The sequence below is a fragment of the Bos indicus genome, chromosome 7 (assembly GCF_029378745.1).
Source record: "Bos indicus isolate NIAB-ARS_2022 breed Sahiwal x Tharparkar chromosome 7, NIAB-ARS_B.indTharparkar_mat_pri_1.0, whole genome shotgun sequence".
NCBI classification, from domain to species: Eukaryota; Metazoa; Chordata; class Mammalia; order Artiodactyla; family Bovidae; genus Bos; species Bos indicus.
Genome location: NC_091766.1, coordinates 17,020,212 through 17,047,024, shown reverse-complemented (window position 1 = coordinate 17,047,024; position 26,813 = coordinate 17,020,212). Strand labels below are relative to the sequence as shown.

The 26,813-nt window shown below is 43.2% G+C and overlaps 1 protein-coding gene and 1 pseudogene across 1 annotated transcript; both read right to left on the bottom strand.

Moving 5' to 3' along the window:
* Nucleotides 1–2,452: 2,452 nt before the first annotated feature.
* LOC139184088 (heterogeneous nuclear ribonucleoproteins A2/B1 pseudogene) lies at nucleotides 2,453–6,337 on the bottom strand (annotated as a pseudogene).
* An 8,828-nt stretch (nucleotides 6,338–15,165) lies between these two features.
* OR2Z1 (olfactory receptor family 2 subfamily Z member 1) lies at nucleotides 15,166–16,764 on the bottom strand. The gene has a single exon (XM_019963395.2). It carries the CDS (start codon nucleotides 16,451–16,453, stop codon nucleotides 15,521–15,523), a length of 933 nt encoding a protein of 310 aa, XP_019818954.2. The 5' UTR covers nucleotides 16,454–16,764; the 3' UTR covers nucleotides 15,166–15,520.
* Nucleotides 16,765–26,813: the final 10,049 nt, after the last annotated feature.

Here is a 26,813-nt window from a genome sequence, read left to right as displayed (position 1 = left end):
GCCTTGACTGTTTTTAAAAGCAGAGACATGACTTTGCCAACAAAAGTCCATCTGGTCAAAGTTATGCTTTTTCCAGTAGTCATGTATGGATGTGAGAGTTGGACCATAAAGAAGGCTGAGCACCAAATAATTGATGCTTTCAAACTGTGTTGCTGGAGAATACTCTTGAGAGTCCCTTGGACTGCAAGGAGATCAAACCAGTCAATCCTAAAGGAAATCAACCCTGAATATTCATTGGAAGGACTGATGCTGAACCTGAAGCTCCAATACTTTGGCCACCTGATGGGAAGAGCTGGCTCATTGGAAAACACCATGATGCTGGGGAAATTGAGGGCAAGAGGAGAAGGGGGAAACAGAGAATGAGACAGTTGGATGGCATCACTGACTCAATGGGCATGTTATTTGAGGAAACTCAGGGAGATGGTGATAGAGAAACCTGGCATGCTGCAGTTTATAGGGTTGCAACTAGTCAGACATGACTCAGTGAATGAACAACAAGGGATGTAATGTACATGATGACTATAGTTAGCACTTGATTTTTGTCCTATATACCGCAGGACAACGAAGCCTACCTGTTGCAACTACTGAGCCTGTGTGCCTCAAGTAGAGAACCCACGCACCTTAGAGTCGGTGCTTTACAACAAGAGAGGCATCCACGCACTGCAATGAAGACCCAGTGCCGCCTAAATAAATGAGTGATAGTGGTCTGGTGGTTTAGTCATTAAGTCATGTCCAACTCTTGGGACCCCATGGACTAAAGCCCCCAGGCTCTTCTGTCCATAGGATTTCCCAGTTGATAATCCTGGAGTGTGTTGCCATTTCCCTCTGCAGAGGATCTTTCCCACCCAGGAATTGAATCCACATCTACTGCATTGGCAGGTGGATTCTTTACCACTATGCCAGTCAGTTTTCATTCCAGTCCCAAAGAAAGGGAATGCCAAAGAATGCTCACACTACCACACAATTGCACTCATCTCACATGCTAGTAAAGTAATGCCCAAAATTCTCCAAGCCAGGCTTCAGCAATATGTGAACCATGAACTTCCAGATGTTCAAGCTGGTTTTAGAAAAGGCAGAGGAACCAGAGATCAAATTGCCAACATCTTCTGGATCATGGAAAAAGCAAGAGAGTTCCAGAAAAACATCTATTTCTGCTGTATTGACTATGCCAAAGCCTTTGACTGTGTGGATCACAAGTGTGGAAATTTCTGAAAGAGATGGGAATACCAGACCACCTGATCTGCCTCTTGAGAAACCTCTATGCAGGTCAGGAAGCAAGAGTTAGAACTGGACATGGAACAACAGACTGGTTCCAAAGAGGAAAAGGAGTACGTCAAGGCTGTATATTGTCACTCTGTTTATTTAACTTGTATGCAGAGTACATCATGAGAAACGCTGGGCTGGAAGAAGCACAAGCTGGAGTCAAGATTGCCAGGACAAACATCAATAACCTCAGGTATGCAGATGATACCACCCTTATGGCAGAAAGTGAAGAGGAACTCAAAAGCCTCTTGATGAAAGTGAAAGTGGAGAGTGAAAAAGTGGGCTTAAAGCTCAACATTCAGAAAACGAAGATCATGGCATCTGGTCCCATCACTTCATGGGACTGTAGATGGTGATTGCAGCCATGAAATTAAAAGACGCCTACTCCTTGGAAGGAAAGTTATGACCAATCTAGATAGCACATTCAAAAGCAGAGACATTACTTTGCCAAAAAAGGTCCATCTAGTCAAGGCCATGGTTTTTCCAGTGGTCATGTATGGATGTGAGAGTTGGACTGTGAAGAAGCCTGAGTGTCAAAGAACTGATGCTTTTGAACTGTGGTGTTGGAGAAGACTCTTGAGAGTCCCTTGGACTGCAAGGAGTTCCAACCAGTCCATTCTAAAGGAGATCAGTCCTGGGTGTTCTTTGGAAGGACTGATGCTGAAGCTGGAACTCCAGTACTTTGGCCACCTCATGCGAAGAGTTGACTCATTGGAAAAGACTCTGATGCTGGGAGGGATTGAGGGCAGGAGGAGAAGGGGATCACAGAGGATGAGATGGCTGGATGGCATCAGTGACTCGATGGACGTGAGTTTGAGTGAACTCCAGGAGTTGGTGATGGATAAGGAGGCCTGGTGTGCTGCAATTCATGGGGTCGCAAAGAGTCGGACATGACTACTTGACTGAACTGAACTGATGCCACCTGGAAAGCTGCTAAAAATAAACAGTAAATTAAATAGTATATATCAATAATACCTCATAAAGTAGAAAAAAATTACTTAAAGATAAAAATTTTAAAGTGAAAAAGTTATAAATGAAAAAGGACAAATTACAACTGCTTTTCTTTTAGAATTATTTTATTAAGTCATAAAAGTACAACTGCTTCTTAACTCTACAGACAGTTTTATTTTTATTTTTTTCAAGTTTAATATATTTTTATTTTTCCAATAAAAGGAACAACATTCTGTCTATTGTGCTGATTCTGGCTAATAGTTTCAAAACTTTGAGAAAAAAACATTTTAAAGGTTTCACATGTCACCTGAAACTTACACATTTAACATTACCAAAGAAGGAATACTTCTACACTCACTAGAAATAAACAGTTAAGAAGCTAGGAAACTGTCTCAAAGTCAGTTTTTTTCACAATTTTTCCTCCACAGGAAGGTAATGTTCTTAAATAATCCAGTCCATTCACAAAAATGACTCTTTGAATCTGCTCTGAGGTCTTCTGACACATCACTAAATATTTATTCATGGCTGAGATAAGAGTTTTCTTAATGTCCTTATTTCAAGAACCTGAAACTGTTCTGTTATGTCTGGGCTCTCATCCTCTGCTATTCAGACAGTGAAGCCCAGGGCAAACAGAAGAAGCTCAATATCCACTTCCACCTCCATAACCCCCACTTCCTCCATTGCCGCCTGGGCCATAATTTCCTCCACTGTATGGGGCCACTATGTTCCTGCCAACACCAAAGATTCCATTCCTCATTGGACCATAATTAGAAGGTTGCTGGTCGTAATTTCCAAAATTATTGCCATAACCACCTCCAGAGAATTCCCACTGGTTGCCATACCCAGGACGTCGACCAGCATATTCTCCACCTCCTCCTCCATAACAAGGGTAACCTCCAAAATTCCCACCTCCATAACAAGGGTAACCTCCAAAATTCCCACCTCCAGGTCCTCCTCCATACCCATGACAGCCATCCCTAGATCCGGGACCATTTCCATATCCATCAGCTTCTCCTCTAAATTTAGTTCCTGGCCCTCGTCCAAAATTTCCACCCCCATTAGAAGAAACACTAAAACCAAAAGGGCCTCCTTTTCTACTTCTAGGACCTTGAATTTCCTTCATTTCCTGTCTCGACAAAGCCTTCCCAACTTCTGCACGATGACCGTTGATGGCATGGTATTTCTGCAACATTATCTTATCCACGGGATCATAGTCATCAAAAGTCACAAATCCAAAGCCTCTTTTCTTGCCTGACTGCCGATCTGTAATGATCTCAATGGCATCGATTTTTCCGTATTTCTCAAAGTACTCTCTAAGATGATGCTCCTCGGTATCTTCCTTAATTCCACCAACGAACAGCTTCTTCACATTGACAAGCGACCCCTGTTTTTCAGACTTCTCTCTCGCAACAGCACGTTTGGGGTCAACCACTCTCCCATCAATGGAATGAGGTCTGGCTGCCATGGCTGCATCCACCTCAGCCACGGAGGAGAAAGTAACAAAACCAAACCCTCTTGATTTTTGACTGGCAAGGCCCCTTATGACCACACAGTCTGTGAGTTCTCCCCACTGCTGGTAGTAATTCTTCAGACTTTCTTCTGTGGTTTCAGAGCTCAAGCCACCAATGAAGAGTTTACGGATTTGTTCGTTTTCTTTCTTTTCCCTCTTCACAGGAACAGATTTCACAGTTTTCTCCATTGCCCGTTCACTCGCTGCAGCCATATTTCCAGTAGCCGAGGTTAACGCGAGATCTCGCGGGATGAACAGAGAGACCCAGCAGGTCTCTACTGCGGGGTGAGGCCCTCTACTGCTCCAGGAACGGCAAGTCTAGGAACCTCCACAGGGAGTCGGTGATGTGGCTCAGACCTCCAGAGCCGCTGCCTCTGGAGCCTTCGAATCAGTCTTGAGCACCTTTCAATGTTCCTGCAAAACACCATTTAACACAGTGACCTTTCCTGATCCAGTCATTAAGATTAATATTGCACTTTCCCTATTAATGTTTCCAATTTTGAATTGTATGTATACTATCCAGACTTCCCAGGTGGTGCTAGTAAAGAACCTGCCTGCCAATGCAGGTTAGATGTAATCGATCCCTGGGTCGGGAAGATCCCCTGGAGAAGGGCATGGCAATCCATTCCAGTTTTCTTGCCTGGAGAATCCCATGGGCAGAGGAACCTGGCAGGCTGCAGTCCATGGGTTCACAAACTTAGCACGCAGGCACATCATCTCTTTATCTTGATTTTCTCACTAAGTTGGATGCCCAATGAAGGGAAGAGTAATGTGGACTTTAGCAGTTTACACTGACAGACTCACTTATTCACTTTGCCCTTAGACTGGGCTCAGATATATTTTTTGAAAAAGACTGTTCAAACTCAAAAAAGTACTTTCTAAACTTTTCTAATAAATTCACTCAACTTCAGTTATATGGTGATAAAAATCTCTTTTGTGGTAGACTGTCTAATTGGCACTAGGGCTTCTAATCCTTTCTCTATGTAATCCATTTAACCTCTAATCACAATAATCTGGTTAACATGTAAACCTAATCAGCACACCCTTTCATTTAAATCCATCATCTCTGTCTTCAGAAAATATTTTTAAAGGGAGAAACTAAAATTTTTATTTTATTTCTGTTGTCCTGCCATAATTATTAACACTATCCCTGAACATTGATCTAGAAGTCCCAAGTTTGGAGGGAAAATTATTTGATCATCCCATTTACAGAGCATCTATTGGGAGGACTAATGCTGAAACTGAAGCTCCAATCCTTTGGCCACCTGATCTAAAGAAAAATTGAAAAGACCCTGATGCTTGGAAAGATTGAAGGCAGGAGAGGAAGGGGATGACAGAGCATGAGATGGTTGGATGGCATCACCAACTCAGTGGACACGAATTAGAACAAACTCTGGAAGATAGTGAAGGACAGGGGAGCCTGGCATGCTGCAGTCCATGGGATGGCAAAGAGTTAGACATGATTTAGCCACCGAACAACAATTATATGCCACATTGTACTAAAACCCTTGAGTTTAAATTAAAGTCACTGCCCCAGTTTATTTGAATCCTAATGAGTAAAAAGGGTTATAGACTAAAGAATATCTACTATTGTGGGGATTCTCCAGGCAAGAATACTGGAATGGGTTGCCATGCTCTCCTCCAGGGCGTCTTCCCAACCCAGCGATTGAACCCAGATCTCCCACATTGCATGAAGGCTCTTTACAGTCTGAGCCACCAGGGTAGCACAAGAATACTGGAGTGGGTAGCCTATCCCTTCGCCAGGGGAACCTCCTGACCCAGGAGTCTAACGGTGGTCTCCTGCATTACAGGTGGATTCTTTACCAGCTGAGCTACCTGAGAAGCCCATATCTACTATAGTTTCAGGTATAATTAAGTATTGTGAGCATCAATAAAGCCAACAGAGAGACAGAGAAAGAAGGAGATATGGAGGAAGAGAGGTAAGAAGGGAGAAAAAATTAATGACAATTGTTGATGGAGAAATTGCGGAAGGCCAAACTGATGACCTATTTGAAGCAATAGGTTCAAATAGTTCTTGAAGCAAAGAACTGAATTTTTTTAAAGAAAGGAAGGAAAACTAAACACATAGTGTGTAAAACAACTTCTCAGAGAGAACTATTTAAAGAACACAGCCAAATACTTCTACTTCATAGTGATTTTGTTTTTAAAAAATATATATATGTACAACCTGGGATTTCCCTGGTGGTCCAGTGGTTAAGACTCCAAGCTTCCACTGCATGGGGTTTGATCCCTGGTCTAGGAACTAAGATCCCACATGCCAAGAAGAAAATCTGGGCTACTATCCTAAAATCTTCAGACTCAAAAATATACGAAATCTTCAGTATTCCTAACACTAACACCAAGGAAATAACTTTCAACAAGGTAACCTCTTTAAGAGCTATTGTCTGCCAACTTAAAAAGACTTTGCAAAAAAAACAAGTATATATGTGAACACTCTCTTGCAATCAAGAGAGATTCCACACTCACCAGAAGAGGCCTGCTTGGAACTCTGGTCTATGCAGGATTCCCTGTCTTCCAAGTGCTGTCCTCTGACCACTCTGGAGATGCAGAAAGCCTGTGACTTGGTAGAAAGTACAGGAACTTCTGCTTCTGATTCTCCTTTTATAGGGGAAGAGAGTGGACAACCCAATCAGGGGACAACCCAATCAGGGGACAACCCAATCCAGAGGACACACCCCTCCCTCTCATCAAAAGCTTTGAAGAGATTTATGAAACTTTATCCACAAAGTTGAGAATTTGAGGCTATTGACAGTGTCAGATACTCTTGTAAATGAAAAAAATGTAATACATTTGTGTCTGGGAGTGCTGTTGGCAGTTTCTACCAACATTTTTAACATTTACTCTCAGTCAGGATACATTCTACAAAAAAAAATTATTTCTATACACAGAAATATCCATCAGATCAGGTCAGATCAGTCGCTCAGTCTGATCTGATGCCTCAGTGTCCAATTCTTTGCAACCCCATGAATCGCAGCACGCCAGGCCTCCCTGTCCATCACAATCTCCTGGAGTTCACTCAGACTCATGTCCATCGTGTCGGTGATGCCATCCAGCCATCTCATCCTCTGTCATCCCCTTTTCCTCCTGCCCCCAATCCCTCCCAGCATCAGAGTCTTTTCCTATGAGTCAGCTCTTTGCTGAGGTGGCCAAAGTACTGGAGTTTCAGCTTTAGCATCATTCCTTCCAAAGAACACCCAGGGCTGATCTCCCTTGGAATGGACTGGCTGGATCTCCTTGCAGTCCAAGGGACTGAAATATCCATAAGCTTATGTTTTAACACAATAAAGTAGAGGCTGTTTAAATGTTTATCAGTAAAAGTCCAAATCTTTATTAAAAATCTATAAAGTCTATGCCAATAGCCATTCCAAAGAAATCAGTGTTTTGTGCATTTGCTAAGTCGCTTCAGTCATGTCTGACTTTTTGGGACCCTGTGGACTGCAGCCCACCAGGCTCCTCTGTCCATGGGATTCTCCAGGCAAGAACACTGGAGTGGACTGCCATGCCCTCCTCCGGGGGATTTACCCCACCCAGGGATCAAACCCACCTCTCTTACATTTCCTGAAAGGCAGGTTCTTTCCCACTAGAGCCACCTGGGAAGCCCTTTAAATAGTCTCTTAACTATCTTTATTTCACTGACTGTGATTTAACTTTTTCTTCATTCTGATGTGGACTACATTTTGAAATAATTTCAATTTCTTTGGTAAATAGAAATAGTATAGAAACCAATTTCCTCCCTGTTTACTTTCTTTAACGTGTGTTTTAAAATATTTAAAATTACAGACCTATGTACACTACCATGTGTGAAATAGATAGCTAGTGGGAAGTTGCTGTATAGCACAGGGAGCTCAGCCCGGTGCTCTATGATGACCTAGCAAGCTGGGATGGGAGGAGCAGGAGGGAGGCTCAAGAAGCAAAGGATATATGTATGCTTAAGGTTGATTCATGTTGTTGTACAGCAGAAACTAATTCAAAACTGTAAAGCAATTATACACCTATAAAATTTTTTTAATTTAAAATTATATAATCAGTTATACCCCCAACAATGTGCAGAAAGTAATCATGAGTGAACATTAAGCTGCAGCCATGTATCAGTCCTTCCACAAGAATGTATTTTGTTGTTTCGTTGCTAAGTTGTGTCCAACTCCTTTGCGACCCCATGGACTGTAGCCTGTCAGATTCCTCTGTCCATTAGGATTTCCCAAGAAGAAAGCTAGAGTAGATTGCCATTTTCTTCTCCAGGAGATCTTACCAACTCCAGGATCAAACTCAGGTCTCCTATATTGCAGGCAGATTCTTTACCCATCTGAGCCACCAGGGAAGCCCAGAAGAGTTTAAAAAATAAAAATAAATTAAAACATAAAATCACCTAGGTCATTTTGATATTTGGCAAAACTAATACAATTTGTAAAGTTTAAAAATAAAATAAAATTAATTTTAAAAAATCACCTAGGTCACCTTGTTCTGTTTCTATTGGTGTTGAGTGGATAATACAACATGTGATGTTTAATTATAGGGAGAAACATGACTGGGCTAGGGAATGCCCAGTTAGCAGGTTGTGTATTAATTCTGAGTGTGTTCCTGAAGATATTTCTAGAAGAGATTAGCATTTGATTCCATAGACTAAGTTAAGAGACCCCACCCTCCCCAGTGTGGCGGAGGATAGTGGGCAGGTGGAGGCGGGGTGTCATCCACTCTGCTGAGGGCCAAATGGATCAAAAAAGCGAAGGAAGGGTGAATCCATTCTCTTTTCTTGAACTGGGATGTCCACCTTTTCCTTCCCTTGGACTCAGAGCTCAGGCCTTCAGACTTGAACTGAATTTTACTACTGGCTTTCTGCTTCTCCAGCTTGCAGGTAATGCTGCCAAAATCTTGCCTTTCTGTGCACTGATGCCAAGTGGAAAGATGAAGACAGTTATGAAGGAGAAAAAAAGAGTGGCTTTATTCCTTTGCCAGGCAAAGAGGGACCAGAGTAGGCTAGCGCCTCAAGAACTGCACCCCCTCAATGGGGAATAGGGAGAGGTCTTATAGTCTGGGCTCTTGGTCAGGGGTAGGTGATAAGGATCAAGGCAGTGAGTGACAGGCTTGCATTCTGCTGGGTTAGTGGTGAGCTAAGTAGGAGTCTGTGGTGCTCGAGAAGACTCTTGAGAGTCCCTTGGACGGCAAGAAAATCAAACCAGTCAATCCTCAAAGAAATTAACCATGAATATTCAGTGGAAGGACTGATGCTGAAGCTGAAGCTCCAATACTTTGGCTACCTTATGCAAAGAACTGACTCACTGGAAAAGACCCTGATGCTGGGAAAGATTGAAGGTAAAAGAAGGGGGCAGCAGAGGATGAGATGGTTAAATAGCATCACTGACTCAGTGGGTATGAGTTGGAGCAAACTCTGGGAGATAGTGGAGGACAGAGGAGACTGGCGTGCTACAGCCCATGGGCTGGCAAAGAGTTGGACACGACTTAGTGACTGAACAACAACACAAGACCTTGCTCTAAGGTTGCTCTTGACCATTTCTCCCTGGTCTTGCATTCCCACCCTTCCCTAATTAACAACTGCTTGAATCTGCCCACTGGGGCTCAGGGAAGGTCATGGGGGCTAAATGAAGGCTGTTTCCTGTAGTCGAAGAAATGGGGGACATGGAAAGGCTTTGTGCCCTGGAGTCCCATAGACCCCTGCTCAGTATGAGACTCAGAAACCAGACTGCAAGGTTTCTCACTTTCATAACTAGGTGAGTGAATTTCTAAATAAGTCTCCTCTTCAATATACTTTATATCCTATTGGTAGTCCGGTGGCTAAGAGTCCACGTTCCCAATGCAGGGGGCCTGGGTTCTATCTCTGGTCAGGGAACTAGATCCCACTTGCTGCAACCAAGAACCCCTGTGCCACAACTAAGACCCAGTACAGCCAAATCAATTTAAAAAACAAGATAAAGTCCAAAAAAAGTGCACCTGGAAGGAATTTACAATGCATAGGAGCCTCCCTCAAACCCCGGAAGGAGACAATCCACTCCCCACCAAGAGTTTATGTACATGAACACATGAAAAAACACTTAAATGTGAATAAATGCTCATACTTAAACTATCTCCCTCCCTCCGTCTCTCTCTGTCTTACTGTTGATCACAGCATTTATTTCTATATGATGTTATGAACTCTTTGCTCTACTTACCATTTCCTTTCACTAAGGAAATAGGAGCAGCACTGTTTAATTCTGGACCACAAGTTCTATACCAGCACTTTGCACATAGTAGGTGCTTTGCAAAAAAGTGACCAAATTTTTTTTCTCCAAATTGAGACACATTGGGGAATAAAGAAGGCAGTGTTATTAGGGCAGGACAACAGGATAAATATCTGCCAAAGACAAAAATGAAAAGGACCAAAAAGTTCAAGTAAATGATCAATTTTGCATTTTAAACAGATCATTGTGATTAGAATCTCGAAATTGGATTATGTGGAAAAAAGATTTGAAATCTAAGCTGTAATTCCTAGTTTATTGCAGTATATCATTCAAAATGTGATATCTTTACCTAAGTGTATGCTGTATTATGTCTCAGCTGGTAAAGAATCCACTTCCCAGTGCAGGAGACACAGGAAACGTGGGTTCCATCCCTGAGTTGGGAAGATCCCTGGAGAAGGGCATGGCAACCCACTCCAGTATTCTTGCCTGGAGAATCCCATGAACAGAGGAGCCTGGTGGGCTACAGTCCAGAGGGTCACAAAGAGACATGACTGAGTGACTAAAGTTTTCGCTTTAGGATGCTGCAGGTGGGTAATGGTGTGCTCAGAAGCTCAGTAGTGTCAGACTCCGTGATCTCACGGACTGTGGCCCCCCAGGCTCCTCTGTCCATGGGATTCTCTGGGTAAGAATACTGGAGTGGGTTGTCATTTCCTTCTCCAGAGGATATTCTTGACTCAGGGATGGAATCCGAGTCTCTTATGTCTCCTGCATTGGCAGGCAGATTCTTTACCTCTAGCGCTATCTGGGAAACCTGCAATCTGAAGGTCAGAGAACTAGCTGGTTTAGATCAGGATGTTCATGACAACATTTGCTATGGAGCTTGGTTAATTCCAGAGATTCTTGTCCTGTGACCTTGGTACAAAGTTCCACACCTGTGACTGTGGTATAGGGCTCCACACCAACTTCACAGAGGAAGAAACGAGACCATGATACAGGCCAAGCAGAAAACTGGCTGAAGCCCTAGACACTCAGGAAGACTGACCAGAGCTTCCCTGGTGGTCCAGGGGTAACCAATCCATCTGCCAATGCATAAGTAGGTTCAATCCCTGGTCCAGGAAGATCTCACATACCTCAGAGCAACTAAGCCCATGCACCGCAACTACTGAGCCTGTGCTCTAGATCCTGTGCTCCACAAGAGAAACCAACACAGTGAGAAACCCAAGCACTGAAACTAGAGAGTAGCCCTGGCTCTTCGCAACTGGAGAAAAGCCTGAGCAGCAATAAAGACCCAGTACAGCCAAAAGTAAGTAAATAAAATTATTTTTTTAAAAAAAAGGAAAAGAAGACTGATCAGCTGCATATTCCAGAGATCAGTGACTAGAATACCTTTCCAGGCTGACAGTGAGTTCAGGTGACAGCCAAAGGGAGGAGACCTTGGAGAACAAGAGAACGCGAGGACTCCTACTTGCAGCCACGAAGGTGAAAGTCCTTTGGATTTTACAAATGCCTTAACAACAATTCCACCAAGTAGTTCAGGTGAAAGTCTGGACCAACCTAAGGATGGGTAGGTGTGTGCACACCAGCCCTGACACCCCCGGTGGTGTCCATATCAGCTATAGAGGAGTCCAGGAACCAGCTGGGATCTCTCACAGCCTGTCTGCAAGAAAAAAGTAACCTCTGAAGATAGCAAGAGTCAGATGCATATGGTAAGAAGTAAGAGGAGAGACTGACTCTGGCCTTGAGGGCCAATAGGATTGCCAGGGAGGAAGAGAGAGGAACCAAGAAAGAGCCCTGAAAACACAATGAGACAGGCTCCATTGGTGCCAAAGAAAAGGAGAGTGTGGTGGTCCTTGAGAAAGACAGACTTGACTTTCACCCGCATGTCTTTGCAGTATCTATCATGGTCTTCCCTTTTCATGGTAAATCTCAATATTTATTTACCATAATCTTTCTTCATTTTATGTTAAAGTCTACAAGACAATTGGGCTCAGGAATTACTTAGTGTTTTGAACTTACATTCTAAATGTCTTATCAATAGACAAATGGAGGAGGGATGGGATGGAGGCTCAAGAGGGAGGGGATATATGTATGCTTATGGCTGTTGTATGGCAGAAACCAACACAACATTTTAAAGCAATTATACTTCAATTAAAAATCTAAAAATATTTTTAAATAGATGAATGGATAAAGAGGATGTGGTATGTACATAAAATGGAATATTACTCAGCAACAAAAAAATTAAATCTTGCCATTTGCAACAATACAGATGAATCAGGACTGTATTATGCTAAGTGAAATAAGTCAGACAGAGAAAGACAAATACCGTATAATCTGACTGATACGTGGAATCTAAAAACAAACAAAACAGATACAGAGCAAACTGGCGGTTGCCAGAGGGAGGGGGGTTGGGGGTTGGGCAAACTAGGTGAAGGGGATTAAGAAATACAAACTTCTATTTATCAAATAAATAGGTCATGGGGATATAATATACAGCACAAGAGATACAGTCATTAACACTAATAATTTTGGAGAGTGAGAGAACTTACTGAACTTCTCACGGCGATCATTTTGCAGTGTATTTGATTGTTGGATCACTATATTGTACACCTAAAACTAACATACATTTTGTACACCTAAAACTAACATACTATTATACATGATCTATAGTTCAATTTTAACAGTATGCATATATAGGGAATCTAGAAAGAAGGTATTGATTAATCCATTTGCAGGGCAGCAATGGAGACGCAGACATGGAGAACAGGCTTGTGAACACAGTGGGGGAAGGAGAGGATGGGGAAAATTGAGAGAGGAGCATGGAAACATGTGCATTACCATACGTAAAACAGATGGCCACTGGGAATTTTTTGTGTGCTGCAGGGAGTTCAACCCAGTGCTCTGTGACTACCTAGAGGGGTGGGATGGGGTAGGAGATGGGAGGGACCTTCCAGAGGGAAAGGACATGTTTATACCTATGACTGATTCATGTAGATGTAGGGCAGAAACCAGTACAATATTGTAAAGCAATTATCCTCTAACTGAAAGTAATTTTAAAAAATACATTAATGGACTTCCCTGGCAGTCCAGTGGTTAAGACTTTGCTTTCCAATGCAGGGGCTCAGATTCGATCCCTGGTTGGGAAGCTAAGATCCCACATTCCTCATGGCCTAAAAAAGCAAAACATAAAACAGAAGTAGTCTTGTAACAAATTCAATAAAGACTTTAAAGATGGTCCACATCAAACAAATAAATAAAGTATATTAAAACAAGAAACCAGTTTTCACCAACAAGTCTTTTAATGCTTCTTAAACACTCTGAAAAAAATGGCCCCCCAAATACATAGAATTATTATATTGAAATCACTGGAAAATACATAATACATTCAGTGCAGTTCAGTCACTCAGTCGTGTCCAACTCTTTGCGACCCCATGAACCGCAGCACACCAGGCCTCCCTGTCCCTCACAAACTCCCGGAGTCCACTCAGACCCATGTCCATTGAGTTGGTAGTGCCATCCAGCCATCTCATCCTCTGTTGTCCCCTTCTCCTCCTGCCCCCAATCCCTCCCAGCATCAGGGTCTTTTCCAATGAGTCAACTCTTCGCACGAGGTGGCCAAAGTATTGGAGTTTCAGCTTCAGCATCAGTCCTTCCAATGAACACCCAGGACTGATCTCCTTTAGAATGGACTGGTTGGATCTCCTTGCAGTCCAAGGGACTCTCAAGAGTCTTCTCCAACACCACAGTTCAAAAGCATCAATTCTTCAGTGCTCAACTTTCTTCACAGTCCAGCTCTCACATCCATACATGACCACTGGAAAAACCATAGCCTTGACTATACGGACATTTGTTGGCAAAGTAATGTCTCTGCTTTTCAATATGCTATCTAGGTTGGTCATAACTTTCCTCCCAAGGAGTAAGCAACTTTTAATTTCATGGCTGCAATCACCATCTACAGTGATTTTGGAGCCCAAAATATAAAGTCTGACACTGTTTCCACTGTTTCCCCATCTATTTCCTATGAAGTGATGGGACCAGATGCCATGATCTTCATTTTCTGAATGTTGAGCTTTAAGCCAACTTTTCCACTCTCCTCTTTCACTTTCATCAAGAGACTTTTTAGTTCCTCTTCACTTTCTGCCATAAGAGTGGTGTCATCTGCATATCTGAGGTTAGTGATATTTCTCCCGGCAATCTGGATTCCAGCTTGTGCTTCTTCCAGCCCAGCGTTTCTCATAATGTACTCTGCATAGAAGTTAAATAAGCAGGGTGACAATATACAGCCTTGACGTACTCCTTTTCCTATTTGGAACCAGTCTGTTGTTCCATGTCCAGTTTTAACTGTTGCTTCCTGACCTGCATATAGGTTTCTCAAGAGGCAGATCATTGAGAAGAAATATTTCACCGAAAACATTTTTTAACTCATGCAAAGTATTTAACTTAATTTTAAAAATGAAGAATCTTTTTAAAAGAACAAAAGAATATCAAGGAAAGCAGGAAGAAATAAAGAGAAAAGCAAATATTATTTCTTTAGGAAATATATAGTTTTAAATCTATTTTTTAAAAATCAAGCACTTATTTTAGTTATCTAACCAAGGGCAAAATAAAGTTTGGATGTCTAATGAACATGAAGCAGACTAATGATTTATGTTCAATATTTACACTTTGGCTTTTTTTGTTTCAGTTGCTCTTGTTTACAACTGTTTTCAAGGCTGGGCTTAAGAGCAAAGATGGAGTTTCTTTTTAGGGTTCCAAATGAAACACTCCATATTTCATTTTTTAAGGAGATATGCATGGTTTTTCCATCTTTATACATATACACACACACCTATGGCAGGTAACAGATCACTGCTTAGCAGTCAAATAGCACAATAGTTTGGCATCAGAACATCATGGGCTCAAGCCCCAGCTGTGCCACTTCCTGGAAGTTTGAACACTGATGACTTATTTTCCCTTTTTGAGTCTTTTTTCTTACACATAACACATCATAGTCACTACATCTCAAAAGCTGTCATGAGGACAAAATAACATTTACTCAGTAGATCAATTGGTCAAAAACGTTAATTATTACTAGTATAATTATCAATTCAATAACAAGGAAATTTCAAGTTTACAAAGTAGGGTCTTCCATTCATGCATGTGTGTTAGTCACTCAGTCATGTCAGACTCTTTGTGACCCCATGAACTGTAGCCTGCCAGGCTTCTCATGGAAGTCTGCAGGTAAGAATACTGGAGTGTGTAACCATTCTCTTCTCCAGGGTGTCTTCCCAACCCAGGGATGGAACCTGAGTCTCCTGCATTGCAGGCAATTTCTTTACCGTCTGAGCCATGAATGGAAGTCCCCCTTCTATTCATGTAAATAGTGCTAAAAATAGGGCAAGAATACACTAAAAGTATATTTCTTTTTAATACAGGACTGCTACTATTGCTTTCCACAAGTCCATGCGAGAAAACATGAACCCAACTCCTCAAGGGATGGGAAAAGCTGGGCAGACACTTAGCCTTGGATCTAAGGCCTTAGCAGCTGCACCATAAATTGGTACTTGGGTGAGATGGGTGGAATGGAGGACCACTAAGATCACACCCGCAGCTCCCTCTGTGATTATCACTTTGCCCTGAGCCCAGGTCTGTGGAGAACTTTGACCAAAGCCATCCACACTTCCCGGTTCCTCAGGCTGTATATGAGGGGGTTGAGTGTGGGGGTGATAAGGCTGTAGAACAGGGAGACCATGTTGTCCTGGTGTGGGCTGTGGTAGGCACCCGGGACCATGTACATGAACACAGCTGCTCCATAGAAGAGTCCCACTGCTGTGATGTGTGAAGAGCAGGTGGTGAAGGCCTTGTGGTGGGCCTCCTCTGAGCGCATACGTAGAACAGCCCCCAACACGTGGCCATAGGAAGTGGCAATGAGGGAAAGGGGAAGCACCAGGATCAGCACTCCCGAGGTGGACAGCGCCAGTTCATAGGTGGAGGTGTCCGCACAGGAGAGCTTCAGCAGCGCAGGAACCTCACAAAAGAAGTGGTCCACGGTGTGCGAGGCACAGTAGGGGAAGTGCAGAGTGATGGAGGTCTGGATGCAGGCATTGAGCACACCCGCCAGCCAGGAGGAGATCACCATGAGCAGGCACATCTGGCGCCTCATGAGCAGAGAATACTGCAGCGGGTGGCACACAGCCACATAACGGTCATAGGACATGAGGGCCAACAGGATGCCCTCAGCCACACCCATCAGCGTGAGGAAGAATATCTGAGCTGCACAACACCCAAAGGAGATGGAACCTTCTCCTTGCAGAAAGTCTGAGGCCATCTTGGGGATGGTGACCAGGGGGAAGCCAACATCAAACAGGGAGAGCTGACTGAGCAGAAAATACATCGGTGTGTGGAGCCGGGAGTCCACGCAGATCAGGAAGAGCAGAGTGGTGTTGCCCAGAAGCCCCATGATAAACATGACAGCCACCAGGAAGAACAGTAGCTGAGGTGACCCTGAGCGGCTGAAGAGCCCCACCAGAATGAAGTCAGAAGCCACTGACTGATTCATATCTGTCGTATTTTACACAACATACTTTTGCTGCAAGAAGAACTGGAGATCCATGGCAAGAAGCCCAAGTGGGGGCTGGTATGTACGTCTCATCCCACGTGCCAATGGCTATTGATTGGTAAAGGCTGCCTGGAGTGCCATCTTGAGAACTATGAGGTCACAGCTAAGATTAATAGGTAGAAAAAGGCATGATTGATTAGTAATGTCTGTCACAGGCATAGGATGGGAAAACCATAACTGGAACCTCTGAATGAGATACTTGGCCACACGTTGATCAAGAGCTACCTACTTACTCTTTTTTTTTTTTTTAATAATAGCAATTTAGTTTTCCCCCTTTTTTAAATGGGCTTCCCTGGTGGCTCAGATGGTAAAGCGTCTGCCTGCAATGCAGGAGACCCGGTTTTGATTCCTCTATCAGGAAGACCCCCTGGAGAAGGAAATGGTAATCCACTCCTGCACTCTTGCCTGGAAAATCCCATGGATGGAGGAGCCTGGTAGGCTGCAAGTCCATGGGGTCGTGAAGAATCGGACACAACTGAGGGACTTCACTTTCACTTTTTTTAAACATTAATTTTTATTGGAGTATAGTTGCTTTCAGCAGTAAAACAATCTGCCTGCCTCGAAGGAGACATGTAGAAGACTTGGGTTCAACTCCTGGGTTGGGAAGATTCCCTAGAGAAGGAATGGCAACCCTCTCCAGTATTCTAGCCTGGAGCATTCATGGACTGAGGAGCCTGGTGGGCTACAGTCCGTGGGATCAAAAAGAGTTAAACATGACTGAGTGACTCACACACACACACACATAGTTGCTTTACAAAGTTGTGTTCCCACTGACTCTTGCAGTCCCAATTTCATGGCCCAAGTCAAAGAACACAACCCCAGTAGAATGTCTCAATACCCCTCATCCGAGTGGTGCTGGGGCCAAAGCAGAAGTAATATTCCAAAAGGACTGGTAAATAGATGGAGTTGAATCAACAAACCAAGCAAGAAAACAGAGAAAGATCTGGGTCCAGTAGCCTGGATGAGAATCTGGATTAAAGAGAAATCTGATGAGCAAGCACTGGGATCAAATTGATGGTCTGGGGACTTCCCTGGCAGTCCAGTCTAAAATTATATTAAATAAATCCTGGGAATATCTCACTATTTCCACGGCTTCATAAAGAAAAACTTAAAAACTAATCCTTAACAATCCTTAACAATTTTCTGCCAATGTGGAACCAATCAATTACCTTAGTCACCAATTTTACCAGTCCCAGCTGGTAAAATGTCAAGGGCTATTTAAGAGTCAAAATGAACCTAGTCTTGCTCTGTTCACTCACTATGCTCATCTTGAGAGGAGCTGACACCAACTGAGCACTGACTGTATAGTGGATATCTGGCTATTTCACAATTAACACTTCAATATGCCAATACTTTGGCCAGCTGATTTGAAGAGTTGACTCATTGGAAAAGAGTCTGATGCTGGGAAAGATCAAAGGCAAAAGGAGAAGATGGTGGCAGAGGATGAGATGAGATGGTTAGATAGCATTACCAACTCAATGGACGTGAATCTGATCAAACTCTGGGAGACAGTGAAGGACAGGGGAGCCTGGAGTGCTGCAGTCCATGGGATCACAAAGAGTCAGACATGGCTTCAGTTCAGTTCAGTTCAGTCACTCAGTCATGTCCAACTCTTTGAGATCCCATGAACCGCAGCATGCCAGGCCTCCCTGTCCATCACTGACTCCTGGAATCCCCCCAAACCCATGTCCATTGAGTCGGTGATGCCATCCAACCATCTAATCCTCTGTCGTTCCCTTCTCCTGCCCTCAATCTTTCCCAGCATCAGGGTCTTTTCAAATTAGTCAGCCCTTCACATTAGGTGGCCAAAGTATTGGAGCTTCAGCTTCAGCATCAGTCCTTCCAATGAACACCCAGGACTGATCTCCTTTAGGATGGACTGGTTGGATCTCCTTGCAGTCCAAGGGACTCTCAAGAGTCTTCTCCAACACCACAGTTCAAAAGCATCAATTCTTCGGCACTCAGCTTTCTTCATAGTCCAAATCTCACATCCATACATGGCCACTGGAAAAACCATAGCCTTGACTAGACGGACCTTTGTCAACAAAAAATGTCTCTGCTTTTCAATATGCTGTCTAGGTTGGTCATAACCTTCCTTCCAAGGAGTAAGCACCTTTTAATTTCATGGCTGCAATCACTATCTGCAGTGATTTTGGAGCCCAGAAAAATAAAGTCTGACACTGTTTCCACTGTTTCCCCATCTATTTGCCAAAAGTAATGGGACTGGATGCCATGATCTTAGTTTTCTGAATGTTGAGCTTTAAGCCAACTTTTCCACTCTCCTCTTTCACTTTCATCAAGAGGCTCTTTAGTTCTTCATTTTCTGCCATAAGGCTGGTGCCATCTGCATATCTGAGGTTATTGATATTTATCCCAGAAATCTTGATTCCAGCTTGTGCTTCCTCCAGCCCAGCGTTCCTCATGATGTACTCTGCATAGAAGTTAAATAAGCAGGCTGACAATATACAGCCTTGATGTACTCCTTTTCCTCTTTGGAACCAGTCTGTTGTTCCATATCCAGTCCTAACTGTAGCTTCCTGACCTGCATAGAGGTTTCTCAAGAAGCAGGTCAGGTGGTCTGGTATTCCCATCTCTTTCAGAATTTTCCACAGTTTATTGTGATCCACACAGTCAAAGGCTTTGGCATAGTAAATAAAGCAGAAATAGATGTTTTTCTGGAACTCTCTTGCTTTTTCAATTGACCCAGCAGATATTGGCAATTTGATCTCTGGTTCCTCTGCCTTTTCTAAAACCAGATTGAACGTCTTGAAGTTCACAGTTCACGTATTGCTGAAGCCTGGCTTGGAGAATTTTGAGCATTACTTTACAAGCATGTGAGATGAGTGCAATTGTGCAGTAGTTTGAGCATTCTTTGGCACTGCCTTTCTTTGGGATTGGAATGAAAACTGATCTTTTCCAGTCCTGTGGCCACTGCTGAGTTTTCCAAGTTTGCTGGCATATTGAATGCGGCACTTTCATTGCATTATCTTTTAGGATTTGAAATAGCTCAACAGGAATTCCATCACCTCCATTAGCTTTGTTCATAGTGATGCCTCGTAAGGCCCACTTGACTTCACATTCCAGGATGTCTGGCTCTAGGTGAGTGATCACACCATGTTGATTATCTGGGTCATTAAGATCTTTTTTGTACAGTTCTTCTGTGTATTCTTGCCACCTCTTCTTAATATCTTCTACTTCTGTTAGGTCCATACATTTATGTCCTTTATTGAGCCCATCTTTGCATGAAATGTTCCCTTGGTATCTCTAATTTTCTTGCGCTTTTCTGGAGCAGCCGTGAAGAGATACCCCATGTCCAAGGTAAGAGAAACCCAGGTAAGATGGTAGGCACTGAGAGGGCATCCGAGGGCAGACAGACTGAAACCACAATCACAGACAACTAGCCAATCTGATCACATGGACCACAGCCTTGTCTAACTCGATGAAACTATGCCATGCCATGTGGGGCCACCCAAGATGGTCAGGTCATGGCTGAGCGGTCTGACAGAATGTGGTCCACTGGAAAAGGGAATGGCAAACCACTTCAGTATTCTTGCCTTGAAAACCTCATGAACAGTATGAAAAGGCAAAAAGATAGGACACTGAAAGATGAACTCCCCAGGTTGGTATGTGACCGATATGTTACTAGAGATCAGTGGAGAAATAACTCCAGAAAGAATGAAGGGATGGAGCCAAAGCAAAAACAACACCCAATTGTGGATGGGACTGGTGATAGAAGCAAGATTTGATGCTGTAAAGAGCAATATTGCATAGGAACCTGGAATGTTAGGTCCATGAATCAAGGTAAATTGAAAATGGTCAAACAGTAGATGGCAAGAGTGAACATTGACATTCTAGGAATCAGCTAACTAAGATGGACTGGAATGGGTGAATTTAACTCAGATGGCCATTATATCTACTAATTTGAGCAGGAATCACTTAGAAGAAATAGAGTAGCCATCATAGTTAACAAAAGAGTCCGAAATGCAGTACTTGGATGTGATCTCAAAAACGACAGAATGATCTCTGTTCATTTCCAAGGCAAACCATTCAATATCACAGTAATCCAAGTCTATGACCCAACCAGTAATGCTGAAGAAGCTGAAGTTGAATGGTTCTATGAAGACCTAAAAGATCTTATAGAACTAACACCCAAAAAAGATGTCTTTTTCATTATAGGGGACTGGAATGCAAAAGTAGGAAGTCAAGAAACACCTGGAGTAACAGGCAAATTTGGCCTTGGAATACAGAATGAAGCAGAGCAAAGACTAATAGAGTTTTGCCAAGAGAACACACTGGTCATAGCAAACACCCTCTTCCAACAACACAAGAGAAGAATCTACACATGGACATCACCAGATGGCCAACACTGAAATCAGATTAAGGTGAGGGGTATCTCCTCACCACCACCTGACCTGCCTCTTGAGAAACCTGTATGCAGACCAGGAAGCAACAGTTAGAACTGGACATGGAACAACAGACTGGTTCCAAAGAGGAAAAGGAGTACATCAAGGCTGTATATTGTCACCCTGCTTATTTAAATTCTATGCAGAGTACATCATGAGAAACGCTGGGCTGGAGGAAGCACAAGCTGGAATCAAGATTGCCAGGAGAAATATCAATAACCTCAGGTATGCAGATGACACCACCCTTATGGCAGAAAGTGAAAAGGAACTAAAAAGCCTCTTGATGAAAGTGAAAGTGGAGAGTGAAAAAGTTGGCTTAAAGCTCAACATTCAGAAAATGAAGATCATGGCATCTGGTCCCATCACTTCATGGGAAATAGATGGGGAAACAGTGGAAACAGTGTCAGACTTTATTTTTTTGAGCTCCAAAATCACTGCAGATGGTGATTGCAGCCATGAAATTAAAAGACGCTTACTCCTTGGAAGAAAAGTTATGACCAACCTAGATAGCATATTGAAAAGCAGAGACATTACTTTGCCAACAAATGTCCGTATAGTCAAGGCTATGGTTTTTCCAGTGGTCATGTATGGATGTGGGAGTTGGACTGTGAAGAAAGCTGAGTGCCGAAGAATTGATGCTTTTGAACTGTGGTGTTGGAGAAGACTCTTGAGAGTCCCTTGGACTACAAGGAGATCCAATCAGTCCATTCTGAAGGACATCAGCCCTGGGATTTCTTTGGAAGGAATGATGCTAAAGTTGAAACTCTAGTACTTTGGCCACCTCATGCGAAGAGTTGACTCATTGGAAAAGACTCTGATGCTGGGAGGGATTGGGGGCAGGAGAAGGTGACGACAGAAGATGAGATGGCTGGATGGCATCACTGACTCAATGGATGTGAGACTGAATGAACTCCAGGAGTTGGTGATGGACAGGGAGGCCTGGCGTGCTGTGATTCATGGGGGTCGCAAAGAGTCAGACACGACTGAGCGACTGAACTGAACTAAACTGACAGTAGTCTAAATGGTAATTTTTATGTATTAAAATTATGTATTGGAAAAATCCTGATGCTGGGAAAGATTAAAGGCATCAGGAGGAGGGGACAACAGAGGATGAGATGGTTAGATAGCATCACAGACTCAATGGGTATGAATTGGAGCTAACTCCAGAAGATTGTGAAAGACAGGGAAGGAAGCCTGGTGTGCTGCAGTCCAAAGGGCCTCAAAGAACCCAACACAATTGAGCAACTGAACAACAACAATATATATTTTATAACAATAAAAAAAGAAACACTGACTATAGGTCTTGCTGTTTTTCTGTATTTTTTGGATGAGAAGCAGATATTCAGAGAAGTCTGGTGACTTGTCCAGCAACAAGTAACAGAATCAAGATTTGAACAAAATAGGGATCCGATTTGGAGAAGGCAATGGCACCCCACTCCAGTACTCTTGCCTGGAAAATCTCATGGACAGAAGAGCCTGGTAGGCTGCAGTCCATGGGGTTGCTAAGAGTCGGACATGACTGAGCGACTTCACTTTTTTTTTTTCACTTTCATGCATTGGAGAAGGAAATGGCGACCCACTCCAGTGTTCTTGCCTGGAGAATCCCAGGGACGGGGGAGCCTGGTGGGCTGCTGTCTATGGGGTCGCACAGAGTCGGACACAACAAGTGACAGCGTAGCATAGCATAGCATAGCATAGGGATCCAATTCCAAAGTTCCCATTTTTCCCTTTGCATTCTACACACTCCTCCCAAGCACTGTAGTTATACATTTCGAATTTGTTATACACACTCACACACACTCAGTCCTGTGTGCCTACAAACTTACGTTTCCTTCCAGGATTCCCAGGTGGTCCCACTGTTGATGCATCTTTAAAGAGATGGGTTCTAAACCTCTGGGTTTTTGGAATCTCTAGCCTGAAGTTCTTTGGTGGCTAGAGACTCTGATTGTGATTCCCTTGTGTCCTAAGCTTTTGATAAACTCGTTCTCCTACAAAATCTCTTGGAAAAAAAAAAAAATTTTCCAACCTCCTCCAAGGGCTGGGCACAGCTAGCCAGGATTCACTCAAATCTGAGCTGGATTATCTTACTGTGACTCACAACATTGCTTCTCATTTGGGTCCAAGAGGATCTCCTTTGGCAAGTTTCCAAACTGTATATTACTCTTCCTTTCCCCATTTTCCTGCATGATACCAAAATTTTGATCTGAGGGGCCCTCTGCGGATGCTGAGTGACCTGGGGAAAGGGGCTGGCATTATTCACTTTCTGGTTGCCCTTAAAACTCTCACATCTCTCCACCATGACCAGATAAGATCTGGACTCTTCATCCTCTTAATAATCAGAACCCTGTCACTGACATGGTTGATTTAATCCTCACATTCAATTACCCCTGCTCAACGATCCACAGCAGATCTTGTTCAATAAACAGTAGGTGAATGAACACATTCTGTGAGGGAAACACTATTGTGTTAGAACTAATGTTATTGACAAATGAGTTGAGAAACGATGAGTGACTTAACTAATGTCACACAGCTGTTAAGAAAGCAGGCTAGGATTTGGAATCTGTCTTAAGGAGTCCAAATTCTGAGCACTCTCGACTCTGCATGTTGCCTCTTTCTTAGAGAAAAGGCTCCACTCTTCTGCCCAGGAGCTCAGAACTCAGAATTCCTCAGAGGAAGCACCCTTGTGGATGGCCAGTCCTCAGAAAGTGAGCTAAAGGTGCCCCCAACCCATGCCATACAAGTCATTCTGGCATTGGCTCTGAGACCATGGTCAGGTACCAGTGCTTGGCAGCTTCCAAGAGCTTTTCTAGAAGGTCAGCATGGGTTGACATTCAACATGGACTGCACATCAATAGAGATGACTTTCTGCTGTCTGGAGGACTGACCTTCTTGGGTTCATAACAACAAAGACAGACAGGGAATTAATAAGTATTCAATATAATAAGATAGCTGCCTGCCAGTTAGCAAATATCAAAGAAATAGACAAGAACCCATCTTTCCATTCAAGTACCTGTATTGACTCAAGCCAGTATATCCATGGAAAATTTCGTCAGTTCTTTGGCTCCATCCCACCACTAATGCCTAACTCCTAAATCAAGCCTGCATCCCCAAGACCCCCAGAAGGCTGGCTGAGTTCCAAGTCCTCTGCCCCACTTACCAAGGTCTGTGTGTAGACTGAAGAACCTTTCTCAACACCCCATTTGCATGTCAACACCTTTCTTCCAGGATTGTCCCTGATAAAACCTCCCTGGATTCCCATGCCATGGGTTTCACCAGGGTTTCCTCTGTCTCTGCAGACTTAGATGTCATCATCTAGGAGCTGAGGCTCCAGAGAGCACTGTTGCATCATCAGTCCCTCTGGGTCTTTCTGCCAGAGGGAGAATGAGTTGCAGCAGAAGCCAAGAAGCCTGGCTATTTGGATTGTCCCTGGAGGATAATGGAAAAACATTCACTCATCTCAACCAAAGGCAGGATGGGCATCACTGATGTGGATCTTTGCATGTGACAGATATCCAAGCCCTTCTTTGAGCATCTAATTAGGAGGAAGGGGTGCGGCAATGCATTACTGCCAATGGGCCCCATGCTCAAAAGGAAAAAAGAAATTCTGAAGTCCAGGATATTTCCTCTGCATTAAATAATGAGACAATGATGGTAGGGGAACAGTCAGGAGACAGTTTTCCTGGGTCAGGAAATTCCTTCCTCTAAACTCCATTCTTGAGGGGCCTTTAAGACTCAGGAGATACAATGGTTTAGACATAGATGGTTCTAGTGTTGAGAGTTTATTGTGTGCCCATGGCCAGAGCTTAGGGTAAGGACAGAGATCAGAGAGCCAGGCCACCCGGATCACGGATGCTCACCGCAAGAATTCACAGGAGTGGCCAAGACAGAGTGAGTTACTGTTAGGGGATGCACACTGACTGAAATCGCCCTCCCTGGCCAGGCACCATAGTAACCATTTGCATGAGTTGTTTTACGACAGGAGGTCCTGGTAAGGAACACGGAACTAATAAGCTACCACCAACTGGAAGAGTTCAGGAAATGTCAAAAGGAGACACCACATGTCCGACCACCTCCCAGCATCCTTCTCATTGGCATCCATCTTGGCTGAACAAGGCGTACACCACCAGAAAGGACTCTGAGACAGAATGATTGGCTGAAGACAACCCGGAAATTAATCCCATCACCATAAAAGGGTTCCCTTACCCTACTGTTCTCCACCTGGGTGGCCTTTCCCAATAAAATCTCTTGCTTTGTCAGCACATGTGTCTCCTCAGACAATTTATTTCCAAGTGTTAGACAAGAGCCCAGTTTCGGGCCCTGGAAGGGGTCCCCCTTCCTACAACATTGCCAAGAGTGCTGCTTGAAACAAAGCTGAAAGGGATCAAAAGGTTCATTCTTCCAATAACAAAATAAACAAGTCGGGGGGTGCAATGTACAGAGTGGTGACTATGCTTAATAATATTGTATTGCATGTTTGAAAGTTGCTTAGAGAGTAGATCTTTTAATTTTTTTTTTAATTTATTTGGCTGTGCTGGGTCTTATTGTGGCATGTGGGATCTAGCTCCCTGACCAGGGATCTAGCTGCCCCGCATTGAGAGCACAGTCTTAGCCACTGGACCAAAAGGGAAGTCCCTAAGAGAGTGCATCCTAAAAGTTCTCATCATGAAGGGAAAAAAATGTGTAACTATGTATGGAGACAGATGTGAATTAGATTCATTGTGGTGAGCATTTTGCAATATATACAAATAATGAATCATATTGAACACTTGAAGGAATGTTTTGCCAAAAGTTTTCACTTTGTCTCAGGTTCAAAGGATTTGTTAACAAAATAAGCCTCTTATTATATACAAATAAATAATACAGGTATTTATTAGAGAATTATCTAGCTTACTTTCAACATACTAACATTAAAAGAAAAGAGAAGTAGAAAGAACAGAGACTACATCACCAAATTGGATTTTGACTTCATCCAGACTTCAGCAATGCTGGGAAGTTTTGTGTCACAGCACATCTGGAGTCCCAGTTGGGAAAGGATCCCAGGCAGCGTGTCACACCACCTTACTCCATGGCATACTTTAGCATTGATCTCATTGCTTTCTACCTAAGTCTGGATAAAGCTTCATGATTCAGCACAAGGTACAAACAAATTCTGGATTTGACATTCATCATGAAAGGATCTTTTCAGACTCTAGACCAGTACTCAAAGCAGTGGTGACAGTCCGCATGGAGATAAAGAGCTTGCACCAGAAAGTTATACAGTACACTGCTTCCTTCACTGAGAAATGCTTGCTGTGTAAGAAATATCGGTTGAATGAAAGTTTAGTGATATTGATTTATGGTTTCTTCCAAAGTTCCTTTCTCTTTAAGAAACGGTAACAGTTTATGGACCACAATGTGAGTAACACTGTCATAGACCATAGACACATGCTGCTAAGGTACCTGCTATTAGCCATTTCTGTGTAGCTGGTACCCAAGGCACATGGACACATCAATATTTATTGATGCAGACAGGAGGTTGGAAAGAGAAAATGAGATATGGAGAAGTGGCTGGTGGGTCTCGGATTCTCGACACCTACCACACTGATTTGCATCAAAGATGGATGGATGGGGAGTGACCAAGATGACAGACTAGGAGGACTTGAGTTTGCCTCTCCCCAAAAGCACACTAAAATTGCAACTATTTACAGCGCAGCTATAGATGAGGAAGGCCTGAAGACTAACAGAGAAGATCTTCTATATCTAACGATATAAAGAAGGAACAGCAGGAGAATTCCCTGGTGCTACAGTGGTTAAGATTCCACACTTTTGACACAGGGGATGCGAATTCTGTCCCTGGTCAGGGAACTAGGATCCCATGTGCCGCTTGGCCAAAAAAAAAGAAAAAAAAAAAAGTATGC